This window comes from Plectropomus leopardus, chromosome 17 (genome assembly GCF_026936395.1).
Source record: "Plectropomus leopardus strain MGB_pleo_1.0 chromosome 17, ASM2693639v1, whole genome shotgun sequence".
NCBI classification, from domain to species: Eukaryota; Metazoa; Chordata; class Actinopteri; order Perciformes; family Serranidae; genus Plectropomus; species Plectropomus leopardus.
Window position 1 is genome coordinate 15,593,796 of NC_142192.1, and position 21,179 is coordinate 15,614,974.

The 21,179-nt window shown below is 38.2% G+C and overlaps 2 protein-coding genes across 5 annotated transcripts; one reads left to right on the top strand and one right to left on the bottom strand.

The window, feature by feature from the left end:
* Window positions 1–5,535: 5,535 nt before the first annotated feature.
* On the bottom strand, window positions 5,536–11,840 carry fam221a (family with sequence similarity 221 member A). Of its 3 annotated transcripts, XM_042507217.2 has the most exons (7): window positions 11,597–11,824; window positions 11,201–11,374; window positions 10,812–11,002; window positions 10,291–10,364; window positions 9,400–9,532; window positions 7,896–7,979; window positions 5,542–6,742 (listed from the first exon to the last, which is right to left on the bottom strand). In XM_042507217.2, the coding sequence occupies exons 1-7, from the start codon at window positions 11,734–11,736 to the stop codon at window positions 6,660–6,662; spliced, it is 879 nt and encodes a 292-aa protein (XP_042363151.2). In that variant the 5' UTR covers window positions 11,737–11,824; the 3' UTR covers window positions 5,542–6,659. The 3 variants fall into 3 exon arrangements, with proteins under 3 accessions (XP_087946376.1, XP_087946375.1, XP_042363151.2); XM_088090250.1 differs by lacking the exon at window positions 11,201–11,374 and having other exon boundaries at window positions 5,536–6,742; window positions 11,597–11,840; XM_088090249.1 differs by lacking the exon at window positions 7,896–7,979 and having other exon boundaries at window positions 5,541–6,742.
* Window positions 11,841–13,368: 1,528 nt separating this feature from the next.
* ccdc126 (coiled-coil domain containing 126) lies at window positions 13,369–20,902 on the top strand. Of its 2 annotated transcripts, none has more exons than XM_042507163.2 (3): window positions 13,369–13,729; window positions 16,604–17,296; window positions 19,228–20,902. In XM_042507163.2, the coding sequence occupies exons 2-3, from the start codon at window positions 17,059–17,061 to the stop codon at window positions 19,482–19,484; spliced, it is 495 nt and encodes a 164-aa protein (XP_042363097.2). In that variant the 5' UTR covers window positions 13,369–13,729; window positions 16,604–17,058; the 3' UTR covers window positions 19,485–20,902. The 2 variants fall into 2 exon arrangements, with proteins under 2 accessions (XP_042363097.2, XP_087946687.1); XM_088090561.1 differs by having other exon boundaries at window positions 13,369–13,704.
* The last annotated feature ends 277 nt before the right edge of the window (window positions 20,903–21,179 follow it).

Sequence of the window (21,179 nt, forward strand, 5' to 3'; positions counted from 1 at the left end):
TCAACATAAAACCACAACAACAAACGTCAACGTCATCCACATCATTTCTACCTACAACATATCCAAAACAACTATCTCCCCTTCTGACCTGAGTTAAGAAGAGAAATGGCATTAGGGACAAAAGAGTGCCTGTATCTGTTGCTTCTCACAGAGGGAAATCTGAGCCAGGAACCAGAAGGCAATGACTGAAACTCTGAGTGCAGGGGATGAGCACTAAACGACAGGATGGATTTTGCCTTTGGAAACAGTACCACTTGGCAATGATATTGGATATTTCTAGTCTGTTCAGCCGATAGAACCCTTTGGCTCAGCTACGGTATAAACACGAAAGCCAATGTTACGCTATCAAGATTCAAAATCAATAACATTGCATACAGTTGACAAACAGTAATATAATTTGACAATAGGTTTAACAATTAGATGTTAGCGTGTTGTTATTGTATTACAATAAATTGCAAACGCAGGCTTTGACTGTGTTCCTGTCGCTATTGTTACTGATTTTAGATGCAGGGTGGTACCATAAGCTGTATAAATAATGGACGTAGTTACAGTGACGTCACCCATTGGTTTGTCAGCTCCCATTTTGAAGCCTCAAGTTCGGCATTTCTGCTGTGACATCTTGGCTTTTTGGAGCCAGAAGTAACCATATTTGGATAAAAAATTAGAGCTGTGGAGAGGCGAGGGGTCAGTCTGAATCACAGCCTGTAGTGACACCTGACAGCCTGTCACTCAAGCAGCACCGACCTTCAGTATGTGTAACTTTGGGCGTAAATAAAATGTAAAATGGTGAAAAATTCACCCCCAGTACAATTTTCATGAATGCTGAAATAAGCTGTAGAGACCAAAACCATCTTTTGCACCAGGCAGCAAACATGTTTATTTCTTCTGTAAAGTTGAACATTTTAACATGGGGATTGACTCTCTTTGGAGCCAGCCTCATGTGGCCATTTGATGAACAGCAGTTTTTGGAACTTGTTGCATTAGCTTCATCTTTCAGCCCTGGGTTGTTGCTTGGCTGGTACTATGGAGCCAGTCTATAAATTTAGAACAGTGGATGGACAGTTTGACTGGAACTTCTTGGTAAATTCTCAGGAATTAATGGACATCCTGCAGCCAGTCAGAATCAAGTATTTACCGAGACTATGGTGTAATAAAAGGCAATCAATAAAATCAACTCCCGACCATGCATTTTGAAGATGCTTTACCTAAGACGTCATCTTTGCTGGTTTGCAGCTTTATTCTCAGTTAAGCGATCAACGCTCATATAGTGGATTAGTCCATGCTTGAGCTGGTATCAGTCTCAGCCAGTATTCTGTTCATTAAATATTTACAGCATGTTCTATAATTAAAACCGCTCTGACAACCAGGTCAGGTTTTGGGAGACATTTGCTGGATTTATGTGCAACACAAAAGAAGAAGAGGGCGCCGTTCTTCCAGCTTGAAGGGAGACGGATGGCAGATGTGACAGGGTGAATGGGGTTCAATAGAAATATGGTCATCCATTTTGATCAACATCAGCACTAATAAAAAGATCTCCACCACTCATGTCCAACACAGCCCCTGTTGTTAACGCTAACTAGACAAATTAAATTTAGTGTCACAATGATATGTTGCTGCCCTAAATGTAGCATCTTTAATGCTGTGTAAGAGAATTAGTCGGAGCTCGGTATATCAGAAATTATTTCTGCGGAGTCCTTTCGCGAGCAAGCTGTTTAAATGCAAATTTGTTTTCCCCTCCTCCCATCAGCCTCCTGGTTTGGACAATAAGTTCTCTTCCATGATTTGTTAAGATGAAAAGGCCTGTAATTTTCTGCTGCTGTGAATCACACTTTTCAAATTTACAGTGTGTACAACTGTAAAAAGAAATGGTGACAAGCAGGCTGCCTGCATGGTCTCTATCAGGCAGTCGCACACAAACGAACTGGGAAGACAAGTGAAAAGATGTGAAATCTCGTACAGCTTTGGTGCGTTCTTGGCTATTACACCACTTTTACACAGACGTCTGACATCTAAATTGCTGCTTTTGACTGTGCTATTGTGTTATGGTGACAATGTGTTACTTCTGGTAAGCCAGCACTACTATTACTAAGATAGAGCATCGGCAGCCCCCTGTTTGGCTACGTGGGCTGCAGCTTCAAACTGAAGGTGATTAGAGTAAAGGGGTCCCTATAGTAGGCTTGTATTGGAAGTATAAGAGATGCTTGTCATCGACTAAATCAACTGAAATAATGAGTTACCAACTTGTATTCGTGAAGTCATTTTTTCGGTGTTATTTGCATAAATTGCAGCAATAATTGGCTTGTTTTTACAGAACTGGACTGCCACCCAAGAAGTATAATTTCTGCTACCCCCTTCTCTGAGTCGTTTGCCATCAACACTTCAAAAGAACAGGCCCCCAAATTGTTCTTTTTTTGTTTTGGCTGTGACATTAATTGACAGCCTTCACAAGCAATTACTCAACCATAGAACATCTTAAAGAACACAAGCTTTTTTCTGCTCTCAGTTCAGAGTGAGTGCAACACTGACAACTGCGGAAATAGCAAGAAATTATGTCCTCTGTCATTTTCTCATTTGTTCTTCTATCACTCTAATTAAGCCCCCACTGCCACAAGAGCCACCCTATCTAGTCTCAGTGTGTACCTGTCTTTACCTCCTCTCTCAATGTTCCTCGCTATTTTCTGTGATCCGTGTGTGTATAAATGTTACTCTGTCACATCTGCTCCTGGGGTGGACGCAGCACTAACATCACGTCAAGAGCAACATCATATAAGGTCTTGTGACTGACAGGTGAACAAAAGGTTAAGCCACCTGCCGCGGCAGCTTGCTTTGGCTCAGGTGTGCAGGTCAGACTCCTGAGTCTCGATATTAGGAAACCTTATGAAAGTTGGAACAACATCAAAGGGCAGTAAACTTTAGTTTAATAACTGTTGTCACCTATGTGAGACCACAATAGTGTGGAGGTGTCACGGTTATGTCAGAGTGTCTACGTTTTGAACGTCAGACATTAACTATTAATACAAATGAATTCAGATGCTAATCAAGCTCATGAAGTGTTGTGTTTCAGTATTATTACAAATGTTGTGTATTCAAATTAAATTTATTTTTATTTTTATGTTTGTTCTTGCAATAGTGTGCCTTCTTTTTTGCATTTGTTTTTGAATGAATGATGTAATGAGCAGAAAACATTTTAAAAACACAATCTCCTCCAGGGAACAATAACTGATAACTATAAACCACAAGAAAGAAATGTTAAATTGCTGATGATTCTTAGAGGTGATGGTGGATGTGATGTCTTAATATGGCCATTCTGATTTAAATAGCAGACCTTTATCTACAATATGCAAGGCAAAGTAAAAAAAAAGTCCGTTATGAAAACACCTATGAAAAACGTTAATCCTTTCACATGCTTTAATATTTATGGGGAAATTAGTGTTTTTAAACACATGACAAATGAAGGACGTCACGATGCCCAAATCACATCACTGTTGTGGTTTAACCTTTTAATATGTCTGCTGAATATGCTTTTGACAGCCCTTTTCCAGCTATTTAGCATACCTTGGGTCTGAGGAGTTAATGTGAAAATCATGTTAGCACGGGCGACAAGGAGCCTGATAATGGAGGGTAGATGTATGATTCAAGCAGTACAGCTAATGCATTAAAAAGCAGTTGAAATAACATTCATGAAATAACAAAATGTTTCTAAATGGCTGTCAGTCAGCCATTGAGTGTGTCCAAATACTTATTCGGCAAATTAAAAACATTTCGAGATTTAATGTTATTATTCAGGTGCATAATGCTGAATTTCTATGAGCACAAGCAGTTACATACAAGGAAATAATCGCAAGGAGCACACTGCACTCTCATACTGAGGCAGCAGCGAGCAGCGCTTCCTAAACGGCCATTCTCCAAGAGCTGTCACGGTGCTACACCTGCAACCTGTAGCAGCACCATGGGAAAAACATCCATGAATGTTGCTACTGCAGACTGGCATAACGAAAATCCTGCATTTTATATAACTTTAACTAAACAGGAACTGGTATATGGATTATTTCACCCTCTTCTGAAAAACAAAATATAACTTTAACTGTAACATTGTAACCCTACATGACCCTGTATTATTGACTTGGTCTCTATAAAGTAAAACCACTTAAATCCTTTACAAGTATGTTATTGCTAAGTGGGGCAGATATAACACTGCTGTCTACAAACAAGAATCAGTTGCACTAATTCCTCTCTGTCAGACATATAGTATGCCATGTGTATGTTTGTGGGCATAACATATGCACTGCGTTAATGTGTGTCTATGTGTGAGTGTGGCTGCATGTGTTTAAACACATTTCTGTTAGTCAAACATTACTATTGATTTAACCCTGCCATACAACATCTCTTTGTGTTTGTTATCTCTGTGCTTTGTGGAAAAGCAAAATCCATTTCTCAAGACTCGCTCTCCATCCCCCTCCCGGAGTCTGTCGACAGGGGATCGAAGCAGAGTCTGTATGAAGTCGCTGTACTGTCAAATTCCCACTGTTTCTACCACAAAAGAGAGGCAACACACACACACATCCAATGTGTCAAAGTAATACGTAGGATTTTGCTTTGCTTTTGGGAGATTGTGATGGGTTTTTTGTTCCTTTTAGAAGTATAACAAGCTGTATTTGGTTGGAGTAAAATCTGTCCTAAATAGAAAACGGGCTGATTCTTCTGATAATCAGAAGAGGGTAAGAAAGAAATATTCTCACACATTGAAAATCTGAATTGATGATGTTTAGAACAGGGTCCATTTTTAATGAAAAGCTGATACAAAGTTTGCCCACCACAGAAAGCTGTTGGGATGGTAGACCTTAATGGATGTCCATATACTGTCATGTTATGATAAATGTCAGAAATATTTACTAAATTAAAATATTCTCGTTAGAAAACAATATTGTGTTACCATGGCATAAACCATGCATGTGTTTTATCTGCATGTCCTCCAGTGCATCTCATTCTGTTATAAATTAGACTATAATAATACACCCTCAAGTATTATGTGACGTTTAGTTCGCTCAGGGCTCAACAACAAGAATAGCCTGATTGCCCTTAACAAGTTAAATGACATTTTGAGCTAATAAGTTTAGCAACTATTTTTTTTTTATAGCAATTGTTTATTGTGGAAGTGATAGAAAAGAATTAAACATGTTTTTTTCAGCAAAATTCTTACTATGTACTGTGCAATGTGCTGCAAGTTTGAGAGCAAGTCGGATAAAACATGGTGATTTTTCAAAACAATTACCTGAACTATTTGATAACCACTAATAAATAAAACAATTTGTATAAGGGCACATAAAAACTGACTTTGGGAAAGTAGATTGCTAACCCACCTGTCCAACTGGGCAAGTAAAAAAAAAAGGGTTAACCCTGAATTGTAAGGTTTATTCTCAGGGTTAAGGCCAAGATTGGGTTAATAAAAAACTTTCAGCTTCTAATTTTGTTATCTTATTTAGAAATTGATAAGATGCCCCAATGCAAGCCAATTACAACATGCATCAGGCACATAACAATAATGTGTGTGACGCAGGACATAATGCACCACCCTCAGGTAAAATACTAAGTTTAGGGAGTCTGCTAGCGGTTAGCGTTATCTAGCTAACCGCTAACCTCTACTGCCTGTTGTTTGGTGATGCACATGGTGCACAGTGTTTTTTTGTTGTTTTTTTTCCCCTAAAAACTGATTCTTGCTCTGTCAGAAATGGTGATGGTGAACTAAAACAGTAAAGTCACAGGCTGGAAAACCAAATCAATTAGCTAGAAGATGCTAAAATGCTCTGTAGAACTCAATTTAGTTGATAATTATCACTACGAAGGTTTAGATGCCTGTCAGATTTCATGGACTCAGACCATGTTTTCTGGTCTTCACATCCACATGGGTTTTACCGTGTTAGTAAAGTAGCTACCAGATGTTATTGTCCATCTTTTTTGCAGTTTTGGAAGTTCTCTGTCTAGCTGCATTTTCCCTGTGAGTAGTATCTTGTATGAAGTGATTTTTCAGCACCTGTCAGTCTGTTGTGTCTCTCTGTGTCTCTCTGAGATTTTGTTACCTCTCTCTCCATCTCTGTGGGGAAATTAGGGGATTGTGTTCTTCGTCTCAGTGTGCGCCCAGCGTAACTGTCACTTGGGTAATTAAGTGTTTCCTTGTGCAGTAATTGCCAATTTAATCTTCTGTGCTAGCATCCTGATTTGTACTGTTTGATCTGTCAGTCAAGCTGGGCATGGTTTCCATGGGGATAAGGGAAGCATAGTAGTCATTCCCTTCAACCAATGGCCGCAGTCAATTAGCCTCCTGAACAGGGTTGCTATAGAGAGGCAATTATCTTGTATTATAATTGGTCAACCCACTACGTCTTAAATTATTTGGGTTCTTCCCTGTCAGAAAAAATGTCTAGGAATAAGCAGTAGAAACAGGTCAAGTGTGCCTTTATTAAAAGATGCTTGATTCTAGCAGTCAACAAAGCTGTTCTGGGTAGCGAAGGGGAAGTATGATTGGTTTAAAGCGCGTTCGCATCTGTGACTGTGCGTGTACATACTTTATCCTGTGACAACGTGACGCCATGGTCATCGTAGATACACACTGAATCTGAAGTGTCAGCTTTCAGATGGGATCCCTTCCACTTGCTTCCTCTTCAGCACCTGGCTGCATGCAGAGACCCAGGTGCATCCATGCTGTCCTTCAGACATAACCCCACTTCCTTTCCCTTGAAAACACCTGTTCAAATCACAAACACACACACACACACACACCAAGTTCCCTCAGGTAATACTCACATTGACGTCACAGGTGAATGGCCAGCACCAGGGTAGATGCTGATCCAGTTTGACTTGCCAGAGTAGAAACATTTGAGTGGGTGTGAATCCTAATATAGATCCCTGTTAATTTTATTTTTCAGTTAAAGAAAGTAGAAAGTGAAAAAAACATGACCTGCTTTAATCTCCATTCACTGCGTGGATTAAATCAGCTCTCATCGTTGCTGATCTGCCGTGAGGAATGGGATTAATCAATCGGAGACAGTACATCTATCTGCAAATTAAAAAAACGGCGCTCATCGCTGAACATGAGCTCTGTGATTCTGGTATTATTTTTTGTGACATGGTGAGTGGGTGGATTTCTTTCAATAGCAGAACATCAATTGTACAAACCTCAGATGTGTAAACTGACCTGTTTATGGAACGTGTATTGAGAGACAAATGAGGCGTTGCTAGAAAAATGCAATCAAATCTGGGTCAGTTTCGATATCAATTATGACTGTGAATTAGTAGAAATGGCTATGTATTCCCATGTTGAACTGAGTATAACCTTGTGATTCATCATAATTGCCCTGGAAATCAGAAAGTTTAAAACAACTCATTCTAAAATTGTTTGGATTTTATAATCTTAATCTCGTATCTTTTAAAAAAAATCTCACGGATACATATTTGAGTTTATATGGTATTCTGCAGCTCACATTGTAGCCATAACACAGAAAATACCACAGATTAGATCTCCTTGTCATGCTTTACTTGCAAGTAAGAAGAATCCACCTTTAAAGATTAACAATCAGCTGTGTCAAACTTGGAAATCTGGATCATGGTACGCTTGCTCCCCACGCTCTGATTTGATCAATATATTGTCAGCTAATTGTTTAGTTGGGAGTTGGCATTTAATCACTACTGTTGCTGACAGCTGGCTACACCCCTGTGTCACGACACCGATAAAGACAGACTTCTGAAAAAGGAAAGAAACAATCAAATGTTCTTACGCTTAGAGCAAGACTACATTTTTCAGAGCGGAAGATGTATAGGATTTATTTGAAATCTTGTCCAGTGTTTAATGGATGGTTTGACAGATGTTGTATTTCACAGTTTGTTAGTTCCTCTCTTACGGCGAATGGAGCTGGATGCTTTAGTTTCTTTGATCCTTGATGTGTCTCTGCGTCTCTGCTGGCAGCCATCTTCTCTGACATGATCTAAGTAATACACAGAGATCATGGAAATCATGTGATGGGTACCAGCAGTTGATGCTGTGCACTTTACAGATAAGAAACTTATTCAAAATATGTTTTTTTTGCATTAACTACCAGGATCTGAAGCACAGATGTTATTAAAAGAAAATGTTTATATTTTATCCCCTTTAAACCAGAGCAAATTGGATTAATGTCTGTCAAATATATAAAGAAGGCAATGAGTAACTTAACAGGAATTACCCCAAATTAGTAAAAAATCACAAGAGGATTATCTGAAAATTAGAAAAAAAAGAAAGAAAGCAAAAGAAAAAGAAAAAATGTGTTAAAAATGTAAATGTAATTAACTTTAAATATATTACTATAATTAGTGTCCTGGACATTTCCCCTTTTTAAAAAATCTCCCTCTCTCACTCAGATTATCTTCTTGGCAGCTTTTCCTAAATTCTTGCAATTGGTGGGACACTTTCTTCCCAGGTTTCAAAGGTTTATATGCCTGCGAAAAGGGTCTGAATGATGTCGATCCAGATTTCAAATGGTTAAAGAATGCATTTAACTGCAGTCACTGATGAACAAAAGATTTATTTATCATACATAAACTCCTAAATTCCTTACTTAAGCATATAACTATATACTGAGAGATAACAGTTAATGTGGATACATATGCAATATGTGTGACATTTGAATGTGAGATATCGAACTTTCTGTGCAAAGCAAATGCTAAATCGTGGTGTAATCATTCAAAAGCATATTAAATCATACATTATTAACGATGCATAAATGGGTAAAAAGAGTGTAATTAATGTTGCATATTCAGTCATTAATTACATTTTCATGGTTTTCAGAAGAGGTGAGAATGACTTCTCAAAAGCTGCAAAAGTACAGCTTTACATGATTTGCAAATTAACTTGGCATGCTAAATATCCATTCATTACTGTTACATTATAACTATTTGTTTTCCTTACATGTGCATGTAAACTTCATGCATGTCAGTTAATGAGCTCTGTGCAATCATCACATATACTTAAAAGAAGTAAATCTCAATTAATCTCGCAACAGTATGAAATGTGTGGATTGCTGCATCGCCCACAGCTCTTCAACAAATGTTGTCTGAGTGAGATATCAATGTAGCACCCTGTAGCCTTTTGACCTGAACAAATCTCTGCTCTGCAGACCCTCTTATTCAACACAGAATCTGTGCTGCTCTTTGCTGCCCTCTCATGTCTCTTAAAGGAACTTTCTTCACCTTAATGCTCACACACCTCCACAATGTTCCAACATTGCAAAAAATTGTGTGACTACAGCTGCAGACCCACGCTTCAAGGAGTAGAGTGTTTCTCCTTTACCACACATGTTTAAAATGGATCCCTCTGCTGCAGCTATCCATGCAGTGTAATAAATCATATGATACACATCTGTCGCTCACCTGAGCTGCTGGCTTCCAAAGCGAGGTAACCATCCAACAAAGAGCTGAACCCCGTCAGCCCCCCCATGGCAGCATAAGGGACATCCCTGCCTATGGGCCGGCCGCGTGCCTCTCTTTCCAGTTTTGTCTCAACCTACCAAAATATAAAGTGATGTGAGTTCAAATTAAGTTCAAAGTTCAAAATGTCTAGCATTAGTGTGATATTTTTGTTTCTTTCAGCTTTATTTAAAAGATCGAATAATACAGAATCAGACATCATGGAAAGTGCAAATTGTCAATAAGAGAAGTGACAGGTTGAAATTAAACAATAAAGCAAATCAAGCAATCAAACAAAATGAAAAATAAGCAAACAAAAAGACAGCACTTTAAAATCATGTAGAACAGAAATGACCAAATAGCAAGTTAAAATGATGTAGGGTTGATGTGCTTTTCTTGTTACTTACATGTTGAAACTTAACTGAAAAAAAGCTTTGCAAGAGAGGGGTGCCTTTGCAAATTTAGATATGTAAATATAAAATTTACCCAACAGGGTCAAGAGGTTTGTCAAAACTTTTGAAAGTTCAGTGAGTGACCATAGCTTTCAAAATAAACAATATCATCTTCGAGACTGAGTTTTATAAAGTGACTCCATAAAAGGTCTATTTCCAGATCTGACCAAAACTTAACAGAGTGAGGACAGCTATGAAAGCAAATGTATCAGTTTTTCAGATTCAGTTTTATAAAATGTAAATTTCTCATCGACATAATTAAATCTTGACACCATAACATTAGAGGGATCGAAACTGTGCAAAATCTTAAAATGAATCTCTCTAATCTGGTTAGAAATACAGAATCTGAAGTGTGAATCTTTTTATTGTTTCTGCACACTATGTGTTTGATGACTTTACTCACCAGGGTCTGATGGACAGAGCTGGGCTGTCCGCACCCACAGGTGAAGGAGGTCTGGAACCCAGAACAGGAAGTGCCTGAAAATCAGTTATTATGAAACATGTTATCTTGAGCATAATCTGGGTGAGATTTTAGGGTTACTCAGAATATATATATATATATATATATATATATAGCCTACATTTAAGAGTTGAAAGACTATTGCACATTTGAATAATTGCACAGAGGATTGGTGTAGTTGAATTATTGCACCAAACATTACACTTAAGACAGTGTATAATTATTGCACATCAAAAAACCTATTTCATAATTAAAATATAATAAATTATGGAGTTATATTTGAAGATGGGTGAATTAAGTCCAAGTGCCAGTCTATTGATTCAGCGTCATACACTCTAAGGTAGGAGTTATACACTTTGATGGCCACAGGTGGGAATGACTTCCTGTGGTGCATCGTGGGGAAATCAGTCTGTTATTTGGGCTACAGTGAAAGACATATTTAAATGTAAAGATTGCAGACTCACACTTTTTGCACAAGTGGCCAGTAGCTTCACTGTGATCTTGAGGTAAGTGTTTACACCTGCAGCGGACAGGATTTGGCCCAATGCAGGGAACATACTGGTAGGCGGGACAATGACACCCTCTGACCTGGCATGGTAGGGCCAGGGGTCGCTCAGAGGGAACCACATCAAAGTCGGTCTTATGTTGTTTGTACCTGGACAAAATGCCATAATATGTTCATATATTTGTGTACTTTACTTATGTGAGTGTGGAGGAGTAGGATGTCTGATCTAATGATAATAGTACATAATATTTATAGAGCACTTTTCATTGCATTCAAAGACACTTAGTTTACAACGCTTAGAAAATAAAACACACTAAAATACCAATGTATCACTACATTGTGCACTACCTATGTGTACAAAAGCACTGTGTCTCAGGACCAATGAGTTTGCAGTCGATGCCTCCTGGGACCCCAAAGCTCACATAAAGCCTGTTTTTCAGTCGTTGAGGGAGCATCTTTGTCTTGTACTCCTCATATTCCTCTGGAGTGAACAGTGTCCCTCCATCATCCTCACCTACAATCCTTTAAACACAAAACCACAACTTGAAAAAGTAATGATTCTTCACCTACACTGTGTTATCTTAGTATTTGCATTGTATTTGTTGTATTGTATTGTATGTTTCGTCACTCCCTCTGTAGTTAGCATTGACTAGCTATGTTAGTTGTCAAACGTTAGCTTGCTAACAAGTGTATTAAACACCTCTAAACATGAGCAAAAGTCTGGAAATAAAAGCAAAGACTAACCTTCTGTACTCCCAGTAATCATCCACAGCTTGTAAAGCTGATTTATCCAAACATACTGTCTCCATTGTCAAAAGTCCAAAACTGATGGGCTTTTTTGTTCTGTATACCAACTGAGTTGCCATGGAAGTGCTTGTAGACATCCCTCTAACGGCCGTAGAGTGAACTGCAAACACACACAGCACTCTAACACACGCACGCACACTCACACGCTCGCGCTCTCTCTATAAGGTCTCTTTTTCTGACACACACACACACACACACACACACACACACACACACACACACACACACACAAAGAGGGAGAGAGAAAAAGAAGAGGAAATGTGTCATGTGGGCTAAACAAACTCACATTACGCTAACATTAAAATTAGCAGCTTAGCTAACGCCCTGACAACACTTTTCTAGTTCAGAGACTGTATTGTTTACTATATGAACTGGTTTAGTTGTTTTAATTTAGACTGTCTGTTTCTTAATGGTTTTCCTGTGCTTAATGTGACTTATTATTACTACTTTTTTCTCCTTTTTTTAATTACCAGTTTTGTAAACGGTTCATTCAATGGTCAATACAAAAAATGTACAAATTAAAATAAGATAAGTAGGTAAAAACCAAACAGACAAGTAAAATAGCCTGGAATAAAATAAAATAACACAAATATGAACACACAGAGGGATTTACCATATTATTCATATAATAAAGCTGCAAGATTTGCATTGATTAATAGTTTTGGTTAGCTTTTTATTACATAATTTTATGTTTGACATTGTTTTGAGATATGAATCTATATCAGATTTTTTGAAAGTGGTATATCAGGGCAATTTCTTCTTTAAAAAAGTTTTATGAATGTAAAATTTAGCAACAAATAATGAGCACATTCATTATTTACCATTCATTATTGGAGAACTTTGAATTTTGAATCAGGTTCATTGAGTGAAATGTTTCAGAGATCCAACTGAAAATCAGTCCAGAGTATGGTACACAATGAAAAAAATAAGTGTTGTAATATTTCTACCATACTGTCATTAGGCTACTTCTTACTTTTCTTTCATTCCTTCTTTCAAAAAAGAAAAAAAAAAGAAATCACAAAAAATTTTTCTTTGAAAATCGCCAACATTTTTTGAAGGGAAAAAAATGCCCTTTTTTTTTTTTTTTTAATAAAGCATGCCTTTATCGACAATTAAAAAAAAAACCCCAAAAGGCCTACAAAATGCACATTTAAAGTTGTATGGCCATCCCCTAAAGCCAAAATAAAAACTTCAGTTCCACCATACTTGAAAAGTTATTTGACATGCCTCCCTTTTTTGCACCACCCGCTCCCTCTCATACTGTATATAACTTACAATCCCTTAGACATATTTAAATATTCAGTCCTAATGTGTTCTGAACGTTTCTTTTTAGATACTTATAATCTTTTAAAAATATTTTTAATATAATAATAATAAGAAATAAGAAAATAAATAATAATAAGAAATAAATAACAATACATTTTTTATAGTAATGAAATTTTTTTTTTAAATTACAATAAGTATCAATAGTTGTTTAAGACAATTTATGGTCTTGAAAAGTTGCAATGGAAAAGTTATGGGAATTTATTGGTAAAAATGTGTATAAACCATGTTACATGAACATGAAGAATCTGAGTAGCTTATGACGCTTATCCCAGTTATGATCATATTCGGGATATCGTGTTTACATGAGCACAGAGAAATCGGGAATAGTCTCTGTATAAAGCCCAGTATCGTATGAATACATTTCCCATAATGCTTTAGCAATGACGCACACAGCAGACGTTCAGGGGAACCATGACAGTCCGCACAGTTGCATGCTTAGAATTCTAGCTACCGACTTTGGCGAGCCAGGACCTCATTGTTTTCGAGACCGTGGAGGAAGAGGTCGAAATGACTGTCAGAGTGAACAAACACCTCAACATGAAGCTCGGAAGTTAGCCTTATTAACGGAGACAGCGGGCTGCTCGAGATATTTCCCCCAGCGACAGCAACGACACCCCGAGGTTGCCAAACAACAAGCATCATTCAGTGTCAGCCAGAGGTAGCAGCTGGAGCTCGCCTCTGCTCCTCTGGAGCCTGTACATTTCTGCTTCAGTCTCGAGGTAGCTTCTTGGACAACATACTTGGGTAAATTATTTGTTTTTGATGTAATTTGCCGATAAAATTTATCCTTTTTGTTGACGGTGAAGTTTTAGCTTTACGACCTATCGTGTCGAGCTAACGTCAACATAAAATCAATGGTCAAGTCAATGGAGTTGGAACTGAGCGTGAGCGGCTGCTAACAGTTATTTCAATATCTATTTCCGGTGGAAAAAAGTCTACAAACTAAAGTATCCAAAAATAGTGCTTCTTTCATTTGTAATTTCTGGTCGACTGAGTGCGGTTTGTTTACATTTTATGAATATGTCCTAACTCCACGTTGTATAATTATTTAGCAAGTCATGTCTGCCAAGTTGTCGGTCTGTGGTTTGAAATCTGCGTGTGTTAAGTTCAAGTAGCAGTGTCATATCACGCACATTATATCTATGCTGTCATATCTTAAATCTCCTCCACCCTGACGTTAGGGCCACTTTAGTTTACTCTGCAGGGCAGCCCGTTGCAAAGCCTGCCGGCTGTTAACTCATGTGACAGCTGATGTGGTGAATATTTAACTTCTAGATTAGGTATTTGGATTGACACTGTGTGCCTTATCATTGTCAAACACCCCACGATGTACACTATAACTAAACAGTCCTCTAAAGAAGTAGGACGATCATTGTCTATAGCTGTGGTCTAAATAGTGTGTCTTTCCATGGAACAATGATCAGGCATGGTGAATAGCCTGACAGGACAGTAAAGAAATTGCTGTCTGAATACCAAAACCCTTTGGGTTCAAGTGTCAACCCTATGATTAAGCAAAATGGATGTTACCTGACATATGGAAGTTACATGTCCTGGGGCTGAAATTGTTGTCTGTCAACATGGGGCCTTCCACGGGAAGTTAAAACTACAGTCTGAAATATTAAACTTGATCGTGTATTGAGGTCCCTGTGTATGAGGCATTGTTTTTAAATACGCAGCAATTTGTTTAATGGTTCAAATTGACCTTGTAAATAAAGTTAGTTTGACTTAAATTATTTTATTATGAAATAGGATAAGAATAGATTCACGTTCCGATGTGATGCTAAAACATTTTCCAAGGAAGTAAAAAACAAAAGCCTTCTGGGAAATGAGTCTTGATTTTTTGTCTAAAAGGAAAAATAATCTTGTCAAGCATGTTTGCATAGAAAATCAATCTAATTTTAAGAAAATATATCTATTTTTGTCTTATTAAGATTTTCCAGCCAATATTGTGCTCGAATTAACAGGTAAAAAGCTACAGCACTGATTTGTGTAATATCCCAGAAGAGGAATAAGATTGTTTTCCTTATTTTAAGAGTGAGACCCTTTGCAGAACATCTTAATTTAAGAATCTTAAGAAATGACATAAATTTAAGTTTGTTAATCTATTTTCACATGTCAGCGTGGGTTTTCCCCAGCATTCTCCCACAGTCTAAAGATATGCACCTTAGGTAAACTCTAAATTAATAAGTTTGAATGTGAGCATGAAGGGTTGTTTAATTGATCTAGTCTTATTGTAAGCTTTTTACCTAATATTAATCTTGAATTAAAATATAAATTCTTAAAGTCAGCACAATCAAGAAACCAAAATACATGTTTTAAGCGCGTCTATCTTAAACAGCTGAGTTTTCACTGCTTGTAATGAGCACAACTTGCTTGAATTTTGGCATTTTTGTCTAGTTTTACGGAACATTCCGATTTTTCACTGTCTAGAAATTTTAAGATTAAGATTTAGATAAATTAAGTTTTAAGAGGTCTAGCCAAGCAAATTTGTTTACCCCATCGACAGATTTTTTTTTTCTCAATTCAAGACAATTTCATTATATTAGGAATATTTGGCTTATTTTAAGTAGGGCTGTTTTTGCAGTAAAACTAAAAGTTACCCAAAGTGGGAGGCAAAGCTTTCTCGTCATCTCTGGCATTGGCGGGTGCATGTTTGTCAGTGCATTTTGCATCCTGTACAGTTTCAGCTGTTATCTTCATCAAGTCTTTACCTTTTGCTTTCTTTTTCTTCTCTAGCTCTTGGCTTGCTGATACTCAGTAGAGTCCAGGTCGTAGGAAGGACATGTGTGTGTATGTGTGTGTGTGGATAGAGACTGTGAAGCATCGCTAAACGGATTCTGTTACCTTTCTTTTCATAATTTATTCCCTCTGTCACTGTCCCCGCTCTGACCTCAATAGGAAGTGACACACCCACACCCGAGAGAGAGAGAGCGGAGAATGAACTCGGTGACAAAAGTTGCAAAAACGGAGAAATGATCTCCTAATTTACCCTGCATGTGCACCGTATGCTCACAGGCTATTTGTCGGTCAAATGACCATTGTGGAGGTGGGATTAGGGAAAGAATGCCCTCTATGCCTCTGTGTGTTTCTGTGTCTCATTTCTGGGGCTGCGAAATGGGTCCCATGAAATCTAAACTGCTAATCAGGTTTCTAGGATAAGAGGGTCAAAAACTGTTTGTTGGTGAGTGGGCTATTGTGCACCCTGACCCAAAGCAGCAAAGAAATCTGTCTTTAATAATAGCTAAAGAGTCTAGGAAGCCACTTTGATGTAGCCACCAGCTCCTTGCCAATAATGATGAGGTGGATTTTGTGCCTTTTCCAGCACATGCAGCAATGTTTGTGTGTGGAAAATCTTAGTGCATTTATCCACCCAGAAATCCGCACAGTCATTATGAATAAAACCGACAATGCTCCACAGGGCTCTGAAGGAGCTGTAGAAATGACCCTTTAAGTGGCTTGTGGGCTACAGTAGAATTAGTTTCTCTTCCTAATTAATTATATTGCAGCATCACACCATAGAAATGTAAGCATCATACAAAAATAATCTCTAAAAGCTGGTATTAACAAATGTCTCTCTGTTCTTCTCTTCTCTTTTCTGTCTTTGTATACTTTTTTTAGCATTGTGAACCATGATTGAGGACCCCCTGCCTGAATGCCCAGTCTGCATTCATGATTTAGTGTTGACGTCCTGCAACCAAAACACCTTTCCAAAAACCCCTGACTGCTGGTGTGTGTGGGCGTCAGCTTCCTTCTGGTTCCACTTCCTGGCCTCGACTGTTGCTCAATACTTTCTCATCTCCTCTAAGAAGGGGCAGGATGCCTTTAGCAGTTAGAGAGACATCTTCGGCCGTATGAGTATAATGCAAGCACTTAGCCTGCAGGAGTTTACTTGAGCAAGGCGCTGAATCCATACCAACTCTAGGAATGCTTTGCTTTGACCTCTGACCTCTCTGTGGAAACAGACAGCAAGAAACTTCTTATTATATCTAGATTTATCAATTTATTGGTATATCCAAAAGAAGACCTTCGGCCTCAGACCAGGCCTCTGCAGCTCCCTTTGCCATCCCAGTACCATGCTGGGTGCACTCCTGCGGAGGAACATGTCCCAGAAGCTGAGTGTGCTGCTGCTGGTATTCGGCCTGGCGTGGGGACTTATGCTGCTGCGCTACACTGTGCAGCAACCTCGCCATCAGAGCAGCGCCGAGCTTCGTGAACAGATCCTGGAGCTCAGCCGGCGATATGTCAAGGTGCTGACAGAGGAGAACCAGAACTCACCAGGTGGGCCGCAGGGGACCTCCATGGCTGGTTATGGTAAGTCAAGAATGTGTATGGTTACTACTACATTAAATGACTTGCTTACTCTGTAGGGCACTTTCACACCAGGATAGTCCGGGGCACTCGGTTTGATTGGGCAGGGAATGCCGAAAAACTTCACACCTTTATTTGGTTTGGTTTACTTTCACACTGCACTATTTAAAGCGGACCAAACCACCTGGACAACATCACGCAGTTCCAACAGCTGCTCGTTTGGAGCGGTATTACCCGAAACGAGCACTGACCAGTAATAAAAAAAAAGCATTAGGAAGAAGAAAACCTGGCTCATCGATTGGCCAGGATTGAAAAGGAAATCCATCCCCTTCAGCCAGCTTGTTCACCAGAAAAACAGTGAAGCAACACCAAATTTATGCTGTCTTGGGGTGTTTGTTTTTTGACTTTGGTGTTCAAACCTAATTGTTACCTAATTGTTGTCTACCCAAAATGCACTGTGCTCTATGTCACTTCCGCTCTTTGGTTCACTGGATAGTCTGTTTGCATTTCCGACTTGCAAGCAAACCGATACCCACGTTTTCAGGCGGACCAGAGTTTGGTTGAGCTTTCACACCTGGCCAAACGAAGCGGACTATCCGAGGAAACAAACTCTGGTCCCGTTAAAGTGGACCAAGCAGCTCTGGTGTGAATGCACCTTTAATGAACATTTGGCCTCATGCAGCAACATTCTCTTCAATTTCTCTTACATTTTATCTTAATTTTCTGGTAAGAGAAAATATAAGAGAAGTCAACTCTCGATCCAAAAACTTTTTTTGACCATCCAAACTGCTCTTAACCAGGTGAGCTCAATGCTGAATCCCACTTGATCAAAAGTAATGTATTAGCGTAGGTAACACAGCCAAAACACTATATAAGGGCAGGTGTGTAACGCCATGTGCAAAGACTCTGGCACATGAAGAGATGACACCAAGTAAGGTTGCAAGAAGAACTTGTGCAGTAGTAAAACTGACACGGGCCCACTGTTAAATAAATGGGAAGTAAATGTGATTTCAGGGAAATGTAATAAAATATTAATAGTAAAAGCACTCATGCAGAAAAGTTTAAATCACTTTTAATAAATCAGAGTAATTAAAAGGAAGAGCAGCAAGTCCTCATACATATATATAAGAAGCTGGAACTATGACATGTTTATTGACTTGCATGATTATAAAAAAAAGTTGCCAGTTAATTTTCTAATTAATCAACTAATTGTTTTAGCTGCACTAGTATATTTTTATGTGGTTTGTGTGCAAAACAATATTCTATACTCGCCAGCAAATAAAAGGAGTAAAAAGTGCGATAAGTACCTGTGAAGTGGCTTGAGATTAAAATAGAATAAAGATAAAGTTTCTCAGATCTGTACAAGATTTGAGTAAATGTATTTAGTGACATTCCAGCACTGTTCAGCAGAGAGACACACAGTAACTGAAATTACAGTAATTGGGATCAATGGTTCAAGTATAGTATACTCATTTATCCTTTACATTTAATAATTCCAGTAATTATAATTACTCTAAAATATCATCTAAATTTGGTTTTATGATATTCATGCATTTTTTAAATTTTACATATAAAATGTGTTAAATGTAAAATGTATTTTTCTTGCGCTGGGCAACAATTTGTGGCCTGTGAAAATGGCATGTTTTTCTCTTATCTTGGTAAATGTGGTCTCAACCAGTTGTAACATTTTATCTTGTCTAAGAGAAGAGAAAAAAAATTGAAAAACATTGGTGAATCCCAGAAATCAATGGGTACTAACAAACGTAGAACAAATTATGGATACCAACAAAAATAAGAAAAAATTAGTATATCGTTCATGGTTATCTTTTCATAGTTTTGATAAAGTATGCCTGAGCACTGATTATATTTCTTCCTTGTGTTTGTTTTTTCCTCCTGCTCTCTTCTCTCTTCTCCCCTGTCACATGCACAAACAGCTGATCTGAAGAGGACTATTGCTGTGCTACTGGACGACATTCTGACGCGGCTGGTCAAACTGGAGGGGAAAATCGAGGTGGTGGTCAATGCCTCTTCCACTAACACCTCCCACACAGCAGGGGGCGTCCCTGCCTCTGCTTCTGCTGCCCTACAGAAATCCTTAAAGCACGAGACAACTGGCATCCACCAAGGGACGTCACGCCTTCACCCCCACACCCGTAAAAGGCTTCGGCCACATCAAGGAGCATACGCTTGATAGATATATTGATTTTTTTCTTTCTTCTTTTCAGCACATCACACTTTTCTAGCATTTACCACTGATGTAATAACATCAGACAAATGAAAAGCAATAGGGAGACACATGGACATCCAGAAACTTCAAATATGGGATGCTTCTCAGAAATTTCAGCTAACTCAGAAAGAAGAACTTCTTTATGCTCTGTCCTGTCATATGCTGATATTTATTTATTTTTTTATCAAGACTATCCAGCACATTTTTTTATATTTTCATTGTTGATTTTATTTGGCTTAGATTTTAGCATTTTGTTTTTATAAAGCTTCATTTGAATTTTATGACTGTTGAAGCAAATGCAGAGAGCTATAAATACTCTTTGAACTGAACAGATTCACATACGCTTCATCATAAAAATGGCTTGAAAAGTTCCCCTGTCAATATTATAAGCTATTTTACAATACTGCTTCAATATATCAAAATGCTGATCTAAACAGTACACACAAGATAGTTAGGAATAGCTGTTTTTAGCTGGCGCAGTTGCTAATTACTGTAGGAAGATGATTCTACTTTTATCTTACACATAGTTTTAAGAATAAAGCATATAGTCGCCTGTAAGAGATAATCCAAAGAATGTTATTTGCACTTCATCTACAGGTGGTATAATTGGGTTTTTTTTTTTTACAATTGCTGCAAGACAGTTTGAGGTTTATGCAGAATTTGATGGGATGATGCCCAGTTGCCACTGTAAACATGAGCGTGTGTGCGTCTCAGTTTAAATCCAATGGTTTCCTTGCCCAGTGTTGAGAAATGTTTTAACTTACGTGTGTAGCAGATTGAATGTACTGTGTAATCAGTCTCAAGCCCTTTCGTGCTGTTAAGATGGCTGACCTACTGCTTACACATGTTCAGGGTTCAAGTTGCACTGTGACTCTATAGAGATTTTCTAAAAATACCGGGCTCATCCAACTTTGACTTAAGGGATATTTTAGGAGGGTGGACGTCAGGCTCTGGAATATCCATTCTTCCAGCCTTTCTGCTGGGCCCAAGTGTGATTTCCATAATACTGAGATACTGTGGTGCCTGTCCAGGGGAAGAAGATCTTCAATTTGCACATCATGATGCTCATTAACATGATGACTTTGTGCGGCAAGAAACATGGGCAATACTTTCATCAATACTACATGGGGATTGTATGAGCCAAAGTCTGTGTGGGTGACATTATGAAGAAGAAAAAGGTTCATAATGTTGCTTTTACATTACCGACTTAAATATATGAGACGTCCTCTAGACTGAATGATCATTCTGGTTTGACTGTGTCTGCATTGAGTAATGCCATAAATGTACTTTGCTCCATATTGTTTAAGTAGGAAACATGGTGACTGAGTCAGCTGCTGTGAGGATAGCTTTACTAATAAATTCACCTTATGGGAAAAAAAAAATCCTCTTCTTTAAATCTATGTGTGTGTGTGTGTGTGATTGGAAAATGTGATTGGTTGTCTCACAAGACAACCAATAATGTGCCCTAACAGCAAGTAACATCTGCACAAGCACTGTAGTAAAGTAGTACAATTTTGAGGGTTTCCTTTTGTATGCTATTTCCTACTCCTACTCCTACTCCATTACATTTACATGACAGCTGTCAAGTAAAATAACTGTAGTTACGCTGCAGATAAGGACTTTACATATCAAAGAAATGAACATCGTATAATTATGATG

Bases quoted from the DNA above. Each gene is read 5' to 3' on its own strand.
- fam221a (XM_042507217.2), bottom strand. From the start codon at position 11,736: ATGTCTACAAGCACTTCCATGGCAACTCAGTTGGTATACAGAACAAAA. The intron at 11,003-11,200 runs GTAGTGCACAAT...CATTTTGTCCAG, and splicing joins CAGTGCTTTTGTACACATAG to GTACAAACAACATAAGACCG. The intron at 7,980-9,399 runs GTGAGCGACAGA...TGTATTACTTAG, and splicing joins TTTGGAAGCCAGCAGCTCAG to ATCATGTCAGAGAAGATGGC.
- ccdc126 (XM_042507163.2), top strand. From the start codon at position 17,059: ATGCTGGGTGCACTCCTGCGGAGGAACATGTCCCAGAAGCTGAGTGTG. The intron at 17,297-19,227 runs GTAAGTCAAGAA...ATGCACAAACAG, and splicing joins GACCTCCATGGCTGGTTATG to CTGATCTGAAGAGGACTATT.